This window comes from Vulpes lagopus, chromosome 19, assembly GCF_018345385.1.
Source record: "Vulpes lagopus strain Blue_001 chromosome 19, ASM1834538v1, whole genome shotgun sequence".
Classification (NCBI taxonomy): domain Eukaryota; kingdom Metazoa; phylum Chordata; class Mammalia; order Carnivora; family Canidae; genus Vulpes; species Vulpes lagopus.
Window position 1 is genome coordinate 14,795,327 of NC_054842.1, and position 12,233 is coordinate 14,807,559.

Sequence of the window (12,233 nt, forward strand, 5' to 3'; positions counted from 1 at the left end):
GTAAGAAGACAGATTAAAACTTGGACACTTTGACCAGCAAACCCCAACATGGATTAGATTCAAATGCAAATAAACCTTGGACATGAGTTACTTTGTGTCTCAAAATAGGTATGTAAAAATGAGTTGGTTATGATCCCCAGATCTAGAAAAAGTAGAATCATCTTTAAAGGGCCTTCAAATATTTTATTAATAGAGGTAGTATTACCTATTACCTTTTAAAAAACTTTTATCACATATTACTACTACAAACCCTCCCCCCAAAAAAGTTGATGTTATGACCATGCTACTAGTCATTTCCCAAGAATATAGTGATAACATTTAAAAATAAATCACAAAAAATTAAATCATGCTCATTGTTGAATACTTGGAGAATGTAGGAAAGTTATAATGATTAAAATAGAAATTATCTCTAATCTCATCTCCTGGAAATAACCACCTTTATTTTGTATTTCTTACAGCCTTATTTCATAAATATTTTTCTTAGTTATACTGAATTTCCACATGTGCAAATTTATATACTGCTCTTTTGATTTAATATTATAAATAATCCTTTTCCTATTTTAAACTCTTATAACTTCATGCTGCCTCATATTCTGGTTTGTGAATGGATGATGATTTATTTAATCATTCTTCTTTATTAGACATTATAAAGATATAAAGAACATAGGGCTGGATATTTCTGAGGTCTAAAGGCTTTTCTGTTATTTTGAAATATTTCCATAGAATAGCTTCTCAAAACTATAATGCATGGTGAGCTTGAAGTGTCTTGACTGCCCACCTTGCTATTCAACTGACATCTTCACAAATTTAGATTTCTATCATCACACTATCAGTGATTGAGAATGTTTTCTTTCCTCACACCTTCATCAGCAATGTGTTTTATTTTGATAACTCCATTTAATGGGTTATGTGTCTATGTCCATGTGAGTATTTGATTAAGTTACTGTTTTTTTAATTACTATTTTTCATATGCTTTTTGGCATCCTGTTTCCTCCTTTATTACCTATCTGTTCATGTTATTTGGCATTTTATCTCTTGGGGATTTTGTACTCTGTTGCTAACGTATTTGAATTCAGATTCCATTTTTTTAAATAGTGAAAGCTTAATATTTTCAAATAAACTTTCATTATACTAGATTTTCAATTAATGCCTGCATATTTACTGTTTATAAGACTACTCTCAATGTTCATTTATCTTACACTAAGACTAAATAAATTTTTAAACTATTTCTTTTTATCCATATTTTCTTTCTTGTATTTGACCATTTTTAATTAATTGATACTTTTTCTTGAAAGTATACTCATTACCATTTATGAATTTATAACACTGGTTCCTAACCCTGAGTCCACTTAACATTATACGTTGCTTTTTATCTGTGCATCTTAATAGTCATATGCATAGCTAACACTTGAAGAAAGACAATCTCTAGGCAAAATGAATAATTCAGCATTTTCAGTTGATACCACCAGAATTTTACAGCGATAAAAATGGAATGGTGTGACTGAAAAATGTAGTGAACCACGGTGAACAAATGGACTACAATTAGAAGATTATCTTTGTGCGTGGCTGTGGTTACACCATGGGAATCCAATGATGTCACAAATCACCAGTGGATTGGAGAGCACAAACAGAACTGCAGATAAAAAGGCTGCAGAACAAAAACTTTTTATTTCTTTGAAAAGATTCTGGTGACATTGTAAGCCACTGGTGACCACCAACTGAACAAATGAAAAGGAGATAAGAAACTTGTAAAACAAGATTGTTATGCAATTTGGAGGTTCTCATAACACAGTAAAATCCCCAGTGGTTTCTGCTAAAGCTTACAATGGAGTGATAAGAAATTATGGATAACAGTGCTTTGGTTCTATAGAGGGAATCCTGTGACAAAAATATAAACAAAAGCAGAAAAACTAGGAAGTTCTTCAAGGTTGGCAGAGTCCTAGATTAGAAGTTACACTGCTTGCGCACAATTCATTTCTCCTAAGGCCTGCAGATACTCTCCAGCTTAAAAATGGGCAAAAAATTTAACAATAGACATTTGAAGTGGCCAATGGTAAACAAACAAAGGTTAATTAAACTACATGGTACCCATTTCATAATTTGGAGTTATGGTGGGGGGGGATAAACTATATCTAATTTTATGACAATTTAAAAAAGAGGCTTCGGCTTATACACTTTTTTATCCCAGGGATCTCAGAAAGAAAAGTGGGACATGACCTATGGCCTAAGGCCCCCTTTCTTGGAATGGAAAATTCTAACCTGGCTCCAACCCCCATCGACCCTGATCCTTGCCTACTTTGGATTATTCCCTGGATCTCTCTCTCTCTGCTTTGCCCTCTGGACCTGTTTCTGGCATTAATGTTCCCGTCTTAATCTAGAGTTGTCACGCTCACACTTTGTCTTGCAGAGTTTCCGTGAGCTCAGACATCTGAAAGCCTCTGGCAAGTTACAGGTAGGAGAGAAACATGGTCAGATAATTTTAGATTGACTGCTTGTGCCAACATGGTAGAAAATGGGTTGGAGCAAACTAAGGGCAGATAGGAGACTATTACAATTAATTAAATGAGGCCCAGGGTAGAGACTCTAGAAATGTAGAGGAAGGGATGTATTTGACAAATGTCTGTGGGACAGAACTGGTAGATCTTGAATAGTTGCATATGGAAGTGCTCTTTATGGTGGTGAGGGAAAAAGGAAAGAGTCTAGATTGAGTCTTAAGTGTAGCATTTGACTTCCTGGGCAAATGGTCATGGAATTAGCTGGAGAAGAAATAAGGAGCAGAAACACATAAGAGGAAGAGTGTCAGTGGAAAAGAAGTTTGGGGAAACTCATGAGATTAGTTTGGATTGTACTGACTTTGAGATGTCAAAAGGAGATTTACATGAAGCTATTTAGCAAGTTGTTGGTTAAATGGTTTTAGAAGTCTAAGATGAGGTTAACATTGAGGACTCAGATTTAGGGGTCTTCAGTATAGAAGGCAGAGTTTGAAATCATGAAAGTGGATGAGCTTGCTTAAGGAAATCATGTATGAATGAGAAGTTAAAAATGAAACCCTGGCTCAGCAGTCTACGAAAGAAAAGAAGAAGCAATGGTCAGAGACATCAGAGGAGAACCAGGAAAAACTCAGGCAGGAGTCACAACTGAGAGCACTTAGGACAAACTGGGTCTGATAATTCAAATACAGGGAGATTGCCCATTAAAATGCAAATATTTAGCTTATCTTAAAAAACTGGAAGGTGGGGCCACCCTGGGTCACTATGCCTATGTAGCAATAGCTGTCTGAAGTGGAACACAGGCTATCCTCCCTAGACAAGGCATCTGTATTCCAGGCTGCCAAGGTACCCCTACTTCCTATGATTGATTCATCCAACACTCAGACAGAGCTGTTGTTACTAGTATTGCATGAAAATATCTCTAATTTAAAATATAATCTCCACTATTTTGTGTATTTGTATTATGTGACTATGTTTGTGACATGAATAAATATAGGTGAAATTTGGTGCTATATTTCCAGGGTTTCTCACTTGACCTTACTCAGCTTTATTCATTAATGTGACTTAACTGGCTTCTCTGGACTTTTGGGTTTACAATCCTGAAAGAGTTAGAAGCTAAGGAAGTAGAAACTTGAAAGAAATAAATTATGACAAATGAAACAGAGTGGGTTGGAGAGGTGTACTACAGTCTTGATAATGTTCTACATCCTTTCTGGCAACCTGGACTGGAGGGCCACATTATGAAGCCACTTGAGGTAGAGGGATAAAGGTGGCTTATTGGATAAGCATCTAATGGGTATCATATGCTGTTTTAGGTATGTTACAAATATCATTCCATTTAACGCAACACCCAGGATGTACATATTATTTTCCCCCTTGGTAAAAGAGGAAATCAAAGTTCAGAGAGGTTAATAAGTAACTGTCTAACATATGTAGCTAGTAAGGGCCAGAGCCCATCTTTGAACTAAAGTTTAATTTTAATGCCCACTGTTCTTTCCATACCAAGCCATCTTCCTAGCAATTGATAAAGCAATTGAAAAGATGCAATAAGGTGGAGAAATTTGATTAAAAGAATCCATTTCAATTGCATAATAGCCACTACACATGCCAATCAAAAATTCAGATAAAAGGAATCCATGATGGCATATCAAAGTATAAGAGTGACAGTTTGAGAAAAAAGTATATAGTCATATTCTGGACACCACTAAACATCAACAAAATAATAGTAATAGTGTTTTCTCTCTGGCTTTCCAGAAACTTATGGAATTTTAACCCTTGGCAAAATATCAACTTACGCAAAGCTTATGATGTACCTAAGCATTATTTAGTATTAATGTGAGGTGGGAAAAGAATGAAAAAAAATTAAAAGAAATTTGGTGTTAAAAATAAGCCACCTGATTAAAACTAAGATAGGAGGGTGTATATATCATTACTGAGTAATTTGGCTATTACTAACTGGATAAAAATTATGATCTCATATAAATGTGTTCTTGTTGTAAATGCTCAAATACTACTCATAATATATGTTATTGAATCAGCAACTATTGTAATTCTGAATCTGTTCTATACATTTTAGCTTATTTTTCAATTAAGGATTGAAAGGATTCAGTCATATTACCAATTAACTTAGCTCTTGTGTTTTTTTCTCGTTGGCAAATTTGAATTTCAGCAAGTCAGCTGATTATGCTTTTGATTCAAAGTAGGATTTATAAAGTGTTTCTATATTTTGTATTATAACTCACTCTTTTCTCAGATTCTAGATTAATACAGCAAGATTGCATTACTTCACTCGTTCAGAATTTATGATCTTTCAAGGAGAGGAAGACTGATACGAAGGGAAATCATGAGTGCAGACATGAGAAACTTCAGTTTCTCCCAATGAATCTGGGAATTGCTTTGTTAGGAAATGAGCAAAGTGACTACAAATGACTTACACATTCCTAAAATCTACCTCCTAATGAAAATTAGCTGTTCCACAGTTTATAGAGTGAAATGTAGTCTTAGACATGACTTGAAAGTCTAGGTCAGAAACCTAAGAAATTATTGGATCCAGCCCCTGCCTTCAGACAGGTAAGGTATCATCCACTGCTTTTTATAAGTTCAGCAACTGAGGTCTTCAAGTAGGTACTTTGTTTACATTAATAAAATTAAGTTTCTTTATTGAAAACGGAACTCTTTCTATTAGACATGTGGACTTTCTTCCTATTTAGAGCAGATTTTTGTGTCCTCGATGGGCATGTCAGAAACTTCTTGTATTCCAAAAAACCTATGAGTTGACACATCTATGTGGCAAGCCAGACATTGCCTTAGGGTAAAATTTCTGATATGTAGCTAGTGTACAGTGTACATAGATATTTGGAGATGATGCCAGCATAACCGTGAATAATCACAGAAGTGGCATCCATTAGACAGACATACAGGCTCAAAGTTATAGAGGTAGAAAGTGAAGGGCCCTCATATAGCATCATGTCAGTACTTAACCACATAGAGAGGGAAATTGAGTCTGGAGATATTATTTTCCCAAAAACAGAGTGAAAGAACAGGGCTCAATCAAGATTTGAATTTAGACTCCCAACTCCTAGTCCAGTGTTTTTCTATAATAATTAAGCTGCCTCACTCAGAGAAATTGTTTTTTAAAAAATTTATACATCTTTAAAAATGACAAAATCATCTGCACTAACATTTGTAAAAAATAAAACCTGCTACCAATAGTGTCACATGACATATTGGTTTTGATGTTTTTCACTGTTATCTATACTGATAATAAAATTGTAGTATTCCAGGTTGTATTAGACATTTGCCCTCTTAACCATCTGAGGAATTGTCTTTGAATAGATTTTTAAACATAAAATAAAATTGTGTTAGTGATGTCAAATGGTTGATATATATCAATGCTGTAATAAGCATTTTTTATATACTTTTGTCCCTAAGGAAAAATAATGGCTTGTCAAAAATATCCAAACCTATTACAAAACATCCAGTACATTAGAATCCTTTCCTTTTTTCAACATCGTCTGTCTACATATTCAAAACAAAGATGAAAAGAACTGGATTATGTCAGGTTCTCAATTACTTTTTGTTGATTTAAACATTGAAAGTAAACAATAAGCTCTATGTATTAGTCATAGTCAAGATTGGACCCTGACTTGTGAATGACCTGGGAATGGTATATTAGCTGAAATGGGTAAGCATTTAGGAAAAGAAAACTAGGCTAAGATGTATTGTGTTACAAGTTTTAGATTTGTAGGTACATACATAAAGATATCTTTCCATATGCAGACATGATACCTGGTACACTGTGTCATATGAACAAAAAGTAACTCAAATTTAAATGCAACACAGTGGAAACGTCAGCCTTGTCAATGTGAGTAAATGTGCCCCAATATTGAATATGCTGCATAATATGCACAATGCAGCTTATTCATACTGGAACCTGAAAGGTATATTAGTCAATGGCACAGGGCCAGTTTTGCTGACAATGCCAATAAAAATAGAGAGCATTGCATCTTATTGAAGAAGTCAAAGAAAGCAAAACAAACCAACTCTTAAACTCACCGTTCCTGTTGTGCCCAATGAAAGATGATTCATCTGTTGTGTCAGGGGGCCCATCATGTTTGCTGGCTGCATTGACATAGGATGGTCCATTGTCGGCGTAATCACAGCACCCTAAAAGCACACACAATGTCCATCTGAAAACAGGTTCCACAAGGCAGAGAACGTTTTTTAAAAAATAAACACAGTGAACCATCTTAACATCAAATGTGTTTACGTTTTAATGAAAAGGCTAAGCTAAATCATGTGTGAATTTTTACATCCACCCATGCCATTTTGTGTTTATCCAAATAGAGAGCATTAGCGACTTCCTTTTCCTCTGATGTGATTTATCTATCATGTGTCTAAAATGCTTATCATTTATAATTCCAATATTCAAAATAGAATGTATTCCAAGATATCATATATATCCTCTTTCATTGCTCTAAATACAAACTTCTCTAACTGAAAATTACTAATACTATGGAATTATCTAGTTTTTCTTAATATTGAATAAGACCTTTGGCTTATGTCTCTATCTATATGAATAATTATTGATCACCTTAATACAGTCTACCACAAGGGGAATAATGCTGGTCCAGATGAGTTTCTTGACTTGATATCTTTGAAGGACAGATTAAAATCTAATATAAATGCTATAAAAATCAGACTTACATTTTCCATGTTTCTTTCTGCCTAATCTTTTGACCTACTTTCTATCTGTGATTTTGAAACAAGAGAGAATGCTGAACTCTGTTAAATGGTAGTCAAATGCGACACTGCTAAAATAGTACCAAAAAAAAAGTTAAGTTTTTCATTGGATGTTAGGAAACGCCTACTTGTAGAATACGCTCTTTCATTTATTATAACTGTTGGGAAGGCAAACAGTAATAGATATTTATAAAAAAACTTATGTTCGTATACAAAGGTTCACATAGCCAGTTAAGCAAAGGGGAGGCCCTTCCTTTTCCTCTCTCCTACTTATTCTGCCTTAATTTACTAGCTAAGAGAATGGGACTTTTTTTTTTTTTAATTAAAAAGCTAGGGTTGGCTAGATTCCTTGAGATTATCAAAATTTTAATGCTTTATTGTAAAGATGATAGAAGCTCATGATATCACAACTCATTTAAATACCCAGTGGTAATAAAATGATGAGGTACATTAATGCTATTTTTTTTCTGTGAACATTTTTCTCAGGGTGTGACTTTCTTTTTCTCATATAAGTGAACTCTGAAGAAATAAAACCAGAACAAATTCATGTAGATGCAAGGATCTCAATGCCCAAACTACCCGTAAGCAACCGTTTCTTAGAATATCTTGCTCAGAATGATCAATTCCTCCTGCTATTATCCAAATATATTTCCTGACTGTATCTGTTAAAAAAAGGTCAGGCTCTTACTCATCTTTCCTTATGGGCTCGTCCTCATTTATATGGAGGGAGGATATAAATTGAACCAAATATTTGGAAATGCTTGATTTTCAGAGCCAACATTGTTTGCAATGATATTTGCACTTTTGAGCTAGAATCAACCAGAAAAATATATATATGTTGTGTGTGATTTTAAATGTCTGTGGCTTATAAATATACATGGCTATGCATCTCTGTTGTTTTAATTTCTTGGTGTGTCCATGAACTGTCATTCATCAGTATACCTCTTGAATCAGAGACATGGTGAGATAAGCTTTTACTTAATTACAAGTCAGAGACACATCACTTTCTCTTCCTACTGCCTGAATTTCTTTAAACAAAACCATCTTAACTTTTTCCTTTAAAGAAAAAAAAAACAAATAGCTCTGGCATATTTTGCTGGTATTTGTTTTGCCAGACCAACAATAAACACTTTAAAAAGAACTGGGTCCGGGATCCCTGGGTGGCGCAGCGGTTTGGCGCCTGCCTTTGGCCCAGGGCGCGATCCTGAAGACCCGGGATCGAATCCCACGTCAGGCTCCCAGTGCATGGAGCCTGCTTCTCCCTCTGCCTGTGTCTCTGCCTCTCTCTCTCTCTCTCTGTTACTATCATAAATAAATAAAAATTAATTAAAAAAAAAAAAAAAAAAAGAACTGGGTCCTTCTTAAAGCACTTAGGGATACACTATAGAAAAATCTCAGAGTTAAGCCGGAAGTCCTGAAGCATTTTTTTTTTCAACCAAGAAATGGCACTTTCACAATATTCTAATCCTTAGCCGGTGCAAGACTTCAATACTGTTCCTGAACTTAAAATTTAGACTACCTTCTTAGACTATTGCCCCTAGAGATTCCAACAACTAAACTGTCACAATCCCGGAAAACCCCCGGTTATAATCAAGCTGCTCTAGCTACATAAAGGATTGCTCATCATAAATCAGAGATAATGGCCAAATTGTGTTGGTAGAAAAAACTTTCTTTTCAGTGCCCTAGAGGTGACCTCATTCTCTGGTGGTGCAAGAGGTATACTTTAGTCTTTGTTTGGCAGGCAATATGCAAATGAGATATGTGAGCATATGACAGATGAATCAAAATCCATGCATGATAAGAATAGAAGGATTGAATGCCTGCATTTGGAATTAATTTAGGAGGGATTGTTTGGTCTCTTTACAGAATCCTTTCTCAGAAAGTGTTTGGGGACTCATTTGATTACAGATGACACAGAGGGAGTGCTGCTTCTGTGGATAAACCAGAAACTGACAATCAAAGGGAAGAGTAGGAAGGAGTTTGTCATGATTTGGAATTATAAATAGCAGCAGTTGGCATAAAGTGGAAAACAATGAAGAGAAATATTCCTTTCTGTTAACCAGGCCACTTACTGCAAATAAATGAACAATAAAAAAGGATTCTTGGGGGAGGACATGCAAGAACACGCATTCTTGTTCACATTCAGGAAACATGCTCAATGAAGAAAGAATTCCCACAAATTATTAAGAACATAAATTCCTTAATAGTTTCAAGGGATGAAAGAAATTTACAATCAGTGAGTAAATTGGAAGTGGTAGACAGGAACCCCTGGAGAAACACATCTTCTTGATGATACTTGATCGGGGACAGACAACTTAGAGAGTTTGAAGTGCAGGTTATCTACAACAAAGACTGGTATTTGTCAGCCACTTTCCTCATCAAAGTTTACAGAATCTCCTCTGTGTTGTGTAGGACACTAAAAAAAAGAAAGATAAAAGGAAGGGGAAAAAAAGAAATAAAAAAGAACAAAAAAGGAAAAGAAGAAGGAGGTTCTTAAGGCAAAACCAGTGCCCCCAAACACAACTGTGCCTAATTAAATATACTGTCACATCCATTCCTATCCAATGCATTTAAACCATAGATTGAAGAGTGTTTTGTGACAGATGTTGCCAACACATTAAGGGTAATTTCATTTACTCCAAATGTATAGAATGTGCTGTCTGACAAAGTTCACTTGGCAAATGGCAAAGCAAGAGGAAACAGATTTTTCATTTTAGCATCTCTGGATGTCTGGGTTTGTTCAATGTTTAAGCTGCTGAGAAAAATACTGTAACATGCTGTAATTCCACTAAAAAGCACAATGACCAAACAGCTGATGGGAAGGTCTGGTCTATTTTAGCCACTGCCTCTGTAAAAACAAAGCTGTTCACACTCAAGAGATGTAGGGCGGGTCTGGTCCCCCTAGTTCTGAAATAAACAATTTTAACAGTAATTTGGACAAAGTTTCCAAAGATCATTGATGTAAACATATCTGAACGGAGGCCAAAAAAGCATCTGTGTTGTTAACCTTCTGCTGATATTTTAAAGTAATTTTAAGTCTTGGAGAGTTCATCAGTATTTTAATTTCCCAACTGAAATACAGGATCATTGGCCAATCAGGGAAAACATGTGCAAGCTCTCTCCCATCAAGAGCATACCTAGTGAGCTTAAAACCTATAATAAGGCCAGGGAATACACTACAATGAGAAGAATTACCTATATGAATATTCCTGGGAGTGTTAGTGTTCTAAACCAGTGCTACTTCAGGTGTGATCTGTAGACCAGCCGCAGTGGCAGAACAGAACTGGAATTAGAATCTCTGAGCTTTGGGTCTTGAAATCTGTGTTTCCGTAAGTTCTCCAGTTGATTCTGGGGTCCCCTGAAATGTGATAAGAGTGCTCTTGCCTAAAAACTGCTATTGTAGAGGTCAATGTCATAGATATAATGTCTTATATACAAACACTTGATTTTATTTATATTCATACTGTTTCCCAATTTTTTGTTTTAAATCAGGCTTGTGATAGGGCATGATTATAGCAACAATCACATTAAATGTTGTTTAAAAATGCAGAAAGGTCAAGCTTGCATTTTTGATCAACTGAAATGGGGCGATTGTCTGAATAGTTCAGGCCTAAACCTGATGACCTGACATGCATCCATTTGACCAGTGTGGCTTATGCTGTAGCATATTGAGAATCCCTCCTATTTGGAAACTTGAGTGTGAAAATCATAGGAAGGTAAAGGTAAGAAAATGATTTGGTAATATAAATGGAAAAAAAAAGAAATATTACTCTCCTTTTTCCCTTTCTCATATCTAGATGCCTCAGGTCAAAATGTTTGTAGCCCATTCTATATTCTTTGCCTACAGTGACTTATGAAAAACTATAAAAAACTATAGGACTTTTTCATAGTAATTATTCAAAACAACTTTAGAAAACCACGATTTAAGGTCATTTATCTTCATTCTCATCTGTATGTTTTCTGCTTCTCTGTCAGTTTTTAATATTTCTAGAATAAATATCAAGTTGAGTTTGTGTACACCAGCCTATTTTTAGCACATGTAAAATAAGGTGCAGAGAATGGTATGAGTTCACAAGGAAACTAGTGTAAATTATTTTCCCGTCACAACAATGATTTTGTAATAGAAATGGCATAAAGGTATATCATTTAACTAGGAACTGCTACCCAAATGCAATGTCCTGTAATGTTAGTGTGCAATATTCCTTGTAGCATATGTAGACATGTTTAATTTTTTTCATCTTTTGATGTTGGCATGCTTTTTGTTGTTGTTTCTTTTTCTCTTTTTTTCTTTTCTTCTTTTCTCTTTTCTTTTCTTTTCTTTTCTTTTCTTGGCAGGTGCTTGGAATGGTTTAAGAAAGGCTGACATGGGGAGAACAAATGGTTGTAGGAGAGGTCTCTCTCCTTAGAATCACTCATTAATCCTCAACTATCTTAATACATTTTGGCCAACCAAGAGGGGTCAGTTTGACTTTTTAAACAATTATGTTTAAAACCCTAAAAAGCCATGAAAGCATTTGTGGATGACCTTTGACAAATACTGGAGGTAGGGAAGCATAATACCCTCTAGTTCCACTCATGTCATTGCAAATGAATGGCAAGATTTCATTTTTTGATGGCTAAGTAATATTCCATCATATATATCTTTACCCATTCATCTGTCGATGGACATCTGGGCTCTTTCCATAGTTTGGCTATTGTAGACATTGCTGCTATAAACATTGGGGTGCAGATGGGGTGGTTCAGTTTTAAAACCATGGTTTGCCTCACTGATATGTGCAAATGTTAATGTCATCAACCACCATATCCTTAAAGATGAAATTTGATGGGACACCTGGGTGGCTCAGTGATTGAGCATCTGCCTTCAGCTCAGGTAGTGATCCTGGAGTGCCAGGATTGAGTCCCACATCGGGCTCCCTGAAAGGAGCCTGCTTCTCCCTCTGTCTGTGTCTCTACTTCTCTATCCCTCTGTGTCTCTCATTAATAAGTAAAAAAAATCTTAAA

The 12,233-nt window shown here is 35.4% G+C and overlaps 1 protein-coding gene across 21 annotated transcripts in view; it reads right to left on the reverse strand.

Annotated features, from left to right (window-relative positions):
* Window positions 1-12,233, reverse strand: part of RBMS3 (RNA binding motif single stranded interacting protein 3) — a 1,727,904-nt gene that overhangs the window by 60,388 nt on the left and 1,655,283 nt on the right. For all 21 annotated transcript variants that reach the window (XM_041733599.1, XM_041733601.1, XM_041733598.1 and 18 more), the window contains one exon: window positions 6,546-6,656. In XM_041733599.1, coding sequence (XP_041589533.1) covers window positions 6,546-6,656 — 111 coding nt within the window. The remainder of the gene's footprint in view (window positions 1-6,545; window positions 6,657-12,233) is intronic.